The 7,454-nt window shown below is 60.0% G+C and overlaps 1 protein-coding gene across 1 annotated transcript in view; it reads right to left on the bottom strand.

Moving 5' to 3' along the window:
* Nucleotides 1-1,027: 1,027 nt before the first annotated feature.
* LOC144489035 (protein deacetylase HDAC6-like) overlaps nucleotides 1,028-7,454 on the bottom strand; it is a gene marked incomplete at its 3' end in the record, with an annotated part of 30,810 nt that continues 24,383 nt past the window's right edge. The window contains exons 8-10 of the mRNA XM_078206988.1: nucleotides 5,973-6,070; nucleotides 2,278-2,382; nucleotides 1,028-1,096 (exon numbers count right to left, since the gene is read on the bottom strand). Coding sequence (XP_078063114.1) covers nucleotides 1,028-1,096; nucleotides 2,278-2,382; nucleotides 5,973-6,070 — 272 coding nt within the window. The remainder of the gene's footprint in view (nucleotides 1,097-2,277; nucleotides 2,383-5,972; nucleotides 6,071-7,454) is intronic.

Raw genomic sequence — 7,454 nt, 5'->3', positions numbered from 1 at the left:
AAAGGGTGCGGGGAGTGAGGGAGAGAGTGGGATTAGACTGGGTGGGATATTAAAGGGTGCGGGAGTGAGGGGGAGAGTGGGATTAGACTGGGTGGGATATTAAAGGGTGCGGGAGTGAGGGGGAGAGTGGGATTAGACTGGGTGGGATATTAAAGGGTGCGGGGAGTGAGGGGGAGAGTGGGAATAGACTGGGTGGGATATTAAAGGGTGCGGGGAGTGAGGGAGAGTGGGATTAGACTGGGTGGGATATTAAAGGGTGCGGGGAGTGAGGGAGAGTGGGATTAGACTGGGTGGGATATTAAAGGGTGCGGAGAGTGAGGGGGAGAGTGGGGTTATACTGGGTGGGATATTAAAGGGTGCGGGGAGTGAGGGGGAGAGTGGGATTAGACTGGGTGGGATATTAAAGGGTGCGGGGAGTGAGGGGGAGACTGGGATTAGACTGGGTGGGATATTAAAGGGTGCGGGGAGTGAGGGGGAGACTGGGATTAGACTGGGTGGGATATTAAAGGGTGCGGGGAGTGAGGGGGAGACTGGGATTAGACTGGGTGGGATATTAAAGGGTGCGGGGAGTGAGGGGGAGACTGGGATTAGACTGGGTGGGATATTAAAGGGTGCGGTGAGTGAGGGGGAGAGTGGGGTTATACTGGGTGGGATATTAAAGGGTGCGGGGAGTGAGGGGGAGAGTGGGATTAGACTGGGTGGGATATTAAAGGGTGCGGGGAGTGAGGGGGAGACTGGGATTAGACTGGGTGGGATATTAAAGGGTGCGGGGAGTGAGGGGGAGACTGGGATTAGACTGGGTGGGATATAAAAGGGTGCGGGGAGTGAGGGGGAGAGTGGGATTAGACTGGGTGGGATATTAAAGGGTGCGGGGAGTGAGGGGGAGACTGGGATTGGACTGGGTGGGATATTAAATTTGTCCTTTGGTCTTTACAGCCGTCTCAAAGCCCAGTGGAGCAGCCAGGAGCCAGTCCCCTTCTATCCTGAGCTCCCTGAATGCATATTGAAGAACCAATGCTGAATTTACCTGGGATCCTCCTCAAAGATGTACTGGGTGCCCTGCCCGTGGTAAATATCCCAATCGACAATCATCACCCTGCAAACATAGAGTGGGTATAATCAGCTGGTATAGCTGCCATTCACAGCAGGTACAGTTACCTCCGCCGCTCAGACGCTGGGTTCACTGACGAGGTACATTCCTGCAGTTTTCCCATTCTCTCAATCTTTCAGACCCTCCGCAACACCTCGAATCCCTCTCTCTCCCCACCCCCCTCTGAACACACTCCCCAAACTGCAGCACTCCCTCTCTTCCATTCCATCCTGCCCTCTGTCAATCCACAATCCCCCTCTCCCTCCATACCCCTCTCCCACACCCTCAATCTCCATCTCCCTTCATTCCCCCTTCCTATTCCTCAATCTACCTCCCCCACTGCCTCTCCTCAATCTATCCCCCACTGCCTCTCCTCAATCTATCCCCCACTGCCTCTCCCTCAATCTACCTCTCCCTCCCTATCCCTCAATCTACCTCCCCCACTCCCTCAATCTACCTCCCCCACTGCCTCTCCCTCAATCTACCTCTCCCTCCCTATCCCTCAATCTACCTCCCCCACTGCCTCTCCCTCAATCTACCTCCCCCACTGCCTCTCCCTCAATCTACCTCTCCCTCCCTATCCCTCAATCTACCTCTCCCTCCCTATCCCTCAATCTACCTCCCCCACTGCCACTCCCTCAATCTACCTCCTCCACTCCCTCAATCTACCTCCCCCACTGCCTCAATCTACCTCCTCCACTCCCTCAATCTACCTCCCCCACTGCCTCTCCCTCAATCTACCTCCCCCACTGCCTCTCCCTCAATCTACCTCCTCCACTCCCTCAATCTACCTCCCCCACTGCCTCAATCTACCTCCTCCACTCCCTCAATCTACCTCCCCCACTGCCACTCCCTCAATCTACCTCCTCCACTCCCTCAATCTACCTCCCCCACTGCCTCAATCTACCTCCTCCACTCCCTCAATCTACCTCCCCCACTGCCACTCCCTCAATCTACCTCCTCCACTCCCTCAATCTACCTCCCCCACTCCCTCAATCTACCTCCTCCACTCCCTCAATCTACCTCCCCCACTGCCTCTCCCTCAATCTACCTCCCCCACTGCCTCTCCCTCAATCTACCTCCCCCACTTCTTCAATCTCTTCCCCTCAATCTGACTTGTGCAGTCCCTCAGCCGCCTGGGCTCCCGCTCCTGCCCGAAGTGAATAGCCACGGGACGGGACACTCACCGCTCCACACCGTGTGTCTTGCGGGCATAGATGGCGGCGATGGCGAGCGTGTTGAAGATACAATAACTGTTGGCCGTGTCCTCCTGTGCGTGATGTCCTGGCGGCCTGGAACACAGACAGGGGTCACTGTCACAGTACAAGGCTGGAGGGGAGCCACGCACTGTCTGCCAGAGGGTGAGGGCAGCACTGTCTTCGGAGGGGGTGGGGAGCGAGTGTAGGATGAGATAGTGTTTAGATTGCGAAACAGTCCACATTTGGCAATTTGTCCCGCCATTTAATTGGGCCATCCATGCTCTGTACCACTGCACCATCTGTCTTCAGTGTGATGCTGAGCTCTGAACACTCACAGACAACACAGAGCCATCAGCCCCTTTGTGAACGTTCACCACTCTACCCAGAGCCTGCACTGAGGGAGCGCCGCACTGTGGGAGGGTCAGTGCCGAGGGAGCGCCGCACTGTGGGAGGGTCAGTGCCGAGGGGGCGCCGCACTGTGGGAGGGTCAGTGCTGAGGGGGCGCCGCACTGTGGGAGGGTCAGTGCCGAGGGAGCGCCGGACTGTGGGAGGGTCAGTGCTGAGGGAACGCCGCACTGTGGGAGGGTCAGTGCCGAGGGGGCGCCGCACTGTGGGAGGGTCAGTGCTGAGGGGGCGCCGCACTGTGGGAGGGTCAGTGCCGAGGGAGCGCCGGACTGTCGGAGAGTCAGTGCTGAGGGAGCGCCGCACTGTGGGAGGGTCAGTGCTGAGGGGGCGCCGCACTGTGGGAGGGTCAGTGCTGAGGGAGTGTCGCACTGTGGGAGGGTCAGTGCTGAGGGAGCGCCGGACTGTCGGAGAGTCAGTGCTGAGGGAGCGCCGCACTGTGGGAGGGTCAGTGCTGAGGGGGCGCCGCACTGTGGGAGGGTCAGTGCTGAGGGAGCGCCGCACTGTGGGAGGGTCAGTGCTGAGGGAGTGTCGCACTGTGGGAGGGTCAGTGCTGAGGGAGCGCCGCACTGTGGGAGGGTCAGTGCTGAGGGAGTGTCGCACTGTGGGAGGGTCAGTGCCGAGGGAGCGCCGCACTGTGGGAGGGTCAGTGCTGAGGGAGCGCCGCACTGTGGGAGAGTCAGTGCCGAGGGAGCGCCGCACGGTCGGAGAGTCAGTGCTGAGGGAGCGCCGCACTGTCGGAGTCAGTGCCGACGGAGCGCCGCACTGTCGGAGAGTCAGTGCTGAGGGAGCGCCGCACTGTCAGAGAGTCAGTGCTGAGGGAGCGCCGCACTGTCGGAAGGTCAGTGCTGAGGGAGCGCTGCACTGTCGGAGGGTCAGTGCTGAGGGAGCGCCGCACTGTGGGAGGGTCAGTGCTGAGGGAGCGCCGCACTGTGGGAGAGTCAGTGCCGAGGGAGCGCCGCACTGTGGGAGAGTCAGTGCTGAGGGAGCGCCGCACTGTCGGAGCGTCAGTGCTGAGGGAGCGCCGCACTGTGGGAGAGTCAGTGCCGAGGGAGCGCCGCACTGTCGGAGAGTCAGTGCTGAGGGAGCGCCGCATTGTTGGAGAGTCAGTGCCGAGGGAGCGCCGCACTGTCGGAGAGTCAGTGCTGAGGGAGCGCCGCACTGTCGGAGAGTCAGTGCTGAGGGAGCGCCGCACTGTAGGAGGGTCAGTGCTGAGGGAGTGCCGCACTGTCGGGAGGGTCAGTGCTGAGGGAGTGCCACACTGTCGGAGAGTCAGTGCTGAGGGAGCGCCGCACTGTAGGAGGGTCAGTGCTGAGGGAGCGCCGCACTGTGGGAGGGTCAGTGCTGAGGGGGCGCCGCACTGTGGGAGGGTCAGTGCCGAGGGAGCGCCGGACTGTCGGAGAGTCAGTGCTGAGGGAGCGCCGCACTGTGGGAGGGTCAGTGCTGAGGGGGCGCCGCACTGTGGGAGGGTCAGTGCTGAGGGAGCGCCGCACTGTGGGAGGGTCAGTGCTGAGGGAGTGTCGCACTGTGGGAGGGTCAGTGCTGAGGGAGCGCCGCACTGTGGGAGGGTCAGTGCTGAGGGAGTGTCGCACTGTGGGAGGGTCAGTGCCGAGGGAGCGCCGCACTGTGGGAGGGTCAGTGCTGAGGGAGCGCCGCACTGTGGGAGAGTCAGTGCCGAGGGAGCGCCGCACGGTCGGAGAGTCAGTGCTGAGGGAGCGCCGCACTGTCGGAGTCAGTGCCGACGGAGCGCCGCACTGTCGGAGAGTCAGTGCTGAGGGAGCGCCGCACTGTCAGAGAGTCAGTGCTGAGGGAGCGCCGCACTGTCGGAAGGTCAGTGCTGAGGGAGCGCTGCACTGTCGGAGGGTCAGTGCTGAGGGAGCGCCGCACTGTGGGAGGGTCAGTGCTGAGGGAGCGCCGCACTGTGGGAGAGTCAGTGCCGAGGGAGCGCCGCACTGTGGGAGAGTCAGTGCTGAGGGAGCGCCGCACTGTCGGAGCGTCAGTGCTGAGGGAGCGCCGCACTGTGGGAGAGTCAGTGCCGAGGGAGCGCCGCACTGTCGGAGAGTCAGTGCTGAGGGAGCGCCGCATTGTTGGAGAGTCAGTGCCGAGGGAGCGCCGCACTGTCGGAGAGTCAGTGCTGAGGGAGCGCCGCACTGTCGGAGAGTCAGTGCTGAGGGAGCGCCGCACTGTAGGAGGGTCAGTGCTGAGGGAGTGCCGCACTGTCGGGAGGGTCAGTGCTGAGGGAGTGCCACACTGTCGGAGAGTCAGTGCTGAGGGAGCGCCGCACTGTAGGAGGGTCAGTGCTGAGGGAGCGCCGCACTGTGGGAGGGTCAGTGCTGAGGGAGCGCCACACTGTGGGAGGGTCAGTGCTGAGGGAGCGCCGCACTGCTGAAGGGTCAGTGCTGAGGGAGCGCCACACTGTCGGAGGGTCAGTGCTGAGGGAGCGCTGCACTGTCGGAGAGTCAGTGCCGAGGGAACGCCGCACTGTTGGAGGGTCAGTGCTGAGGGAGCGCCGCACTGCTGAGGGCGCGCCGCACTGCTGAAGGGTCAGTGCTGAGGGAGCGCCGCACTGTCAGAGGGTCAGTGCTGAGGGAGCGCCGCACTGTCGGAGAGTCAGTGCTGAGGGAGCGCTGCACTGTCGGAGAGTCAGTGCCGAGGGAGCGCCGCACTGTCGGAGAGTCAGTGCTGAGGGAGCGCCGCACTGTGGGAGGGTCAGTGCTGAGGGAGCGCCGCACTGTGGGAGGGTCAGTGCTGAGGGAGCACCGCACTGTCGGAGAGTCAGTGCTGAGGGAACGCCGCACTGTCGGAGAGTCAGTGCTGAGGGAGCGCCGCACTGTCGGAGGGTCAGTGCTGAGGGAGCGCCGCACTGTCGGAGGGTCAGTACTGAGGGAGCGCCGCACTGTCGGAGGGTCAGTGCTGAGGGAGCGCCGCACTGTCGGAGGGTCAGTGCTGAGGGAGTGACGCACTGTCGGAGGATCAGTGCTGAGGGAGCGCCGCACTGTCAGGATGAATAGTGAGGGAGTTTCCTTGCTGTCCTCTGATACTATTCCCTGAACCTGCATCAACAGTACTGTTTGTGGGATCTTGTGCACAAATCGGCCGTTGCCTTTCCGAGTCAGATCAGTCAGTGAGCTTCATAACTGCTTCCTGAGCTGTGAGGTGCTTTGGGAGGTGGTGAATGGGAGTACTGTCTCAGTGGGCGAGGGCACAATGAGCCCGCCTGCCTCAGCGGCAAGCCAGAGCTCCACCAAGGGGAGCCCGCCCAGCGCAGCAACACCGCTCACCTGACGACAGCCAGGCCGTTTCGCATGTCCCCCTTCATCAAGCAGTCGACCATCTGGAGCACACAACCCACAGCCATGCAGCTCGCATCATAACTTTGCTGCAATTCAGAGAGACACGAGTGACAGAGCGGAGAGTGCAGAATCAAACCCCTTCCCATTCACTCCCAATGTACACAATCCCAATGGACCCAAACCCCTTCCCATTCACTCCCACTGTACACAATCCCAATGGACCCAAACCCCTTCCCATTCACTCCCACTGTACACAATCCCAATGGACCCAAACCCCTTCCCATTCACTCCCACTGTACACAATCCCAATGGACCCAAACCCCTTCCCATTCACTCCCACTGTACACAATCCCAATGGACCCAAACACCTTCCCATTCACTCCCACTGTACACAATCCCAATGGACCCAAACCCCTTCCCATTCACTCCCACTGTACACAATCCCAATGGACCCAAACCCCTTCCCATTCACTCCCACTGTACACAATCCCAATGGACCCAAACCCCTTCCCATTCACTCTCACTGTCCACAATCCCAATGGACCCAAACCCCTTCCCATTCACTCCCACTGTACACAATCCCAATCCCAAACCCCTTCCCATTCACTCCCACTGTACACAATCCCAATCCCAAACCTTCCCATTCACTCCCACTGTACACAATCCCAATCCCAAACCCCTTCCCATTCACTCCCACTGTACACAATCCCAATCCCAAACCCCTTCCCATTCACTCCCACTGTACACAATCCCAATCCCAAACCTTCCCATTCACTCCCACTGTACACAATCCCAATCCCCTTCCCATTCACTCCCACTGTACACAATCCCAATGGACCCAAACCCCTTCCCATTCACTCCCACTATACACAATACCAATCCCAAACCCCTTCCCATTCACTCCCACTGTACACAATCCCAAACCCCTTCCCATTCACTCCCACTGTACACAATCCCAATGAACCCAAACTCCTTCCCATTCACTCCCACTGTCCACAATCCCAATGGACCCAAACCCTTTCCCATTCACTCCCTCTGTATACACAATCCCAATGGAGCCAAACCCCTTCCCATTCACTCCCGCTGCACACAATCCCAATGGAGCCAAACCCCTTCCCATTCACTCCCACTGTACACAATCCCAATCCCAAACCCCTTCCCATTCACTCCCACTGTACACAATCCCAATGGACCCAAACCCCTTCCCATTCACTCCCACTGCACACAATCCCAATGGACCCAAACCCCTTCCCATTCACTCCCACTGTACACAATCCCAATGGACCCAAACCCCTTCCCATTCACTCCCACTGTACACAATCCCAATCCCAAACCTTCCCATTCACTCCCACTGTACACAATCCCAATGGACCCAAACCCCTTCCCATTCACTCCCACTGCACACAATCCCAATGGACCCAAACCCCTTCCCATTCACTCCCACTGTACACAATCCCAATGGACCCAAAC

The sequence above is a fragment of the Mustelus asterias genome, unplaced genomic scaffold (assembly GCF_964213995.1).
Source record: "Mustelus asterias unplaced genomic scaffold, sMusAst1.hap1.1 HAP1_SCAFFOLD_1946, whole genome shotgun sequence".
NCBI lineage: Eukaryota > Metazoa > Chordata > Chondrichthyes > Carcharhiniformes > Triakidae > Mustelus > Mustelus asterias.
This window is presented reverse-complemented; position numbering and strand designations above follow the sequence as displayed.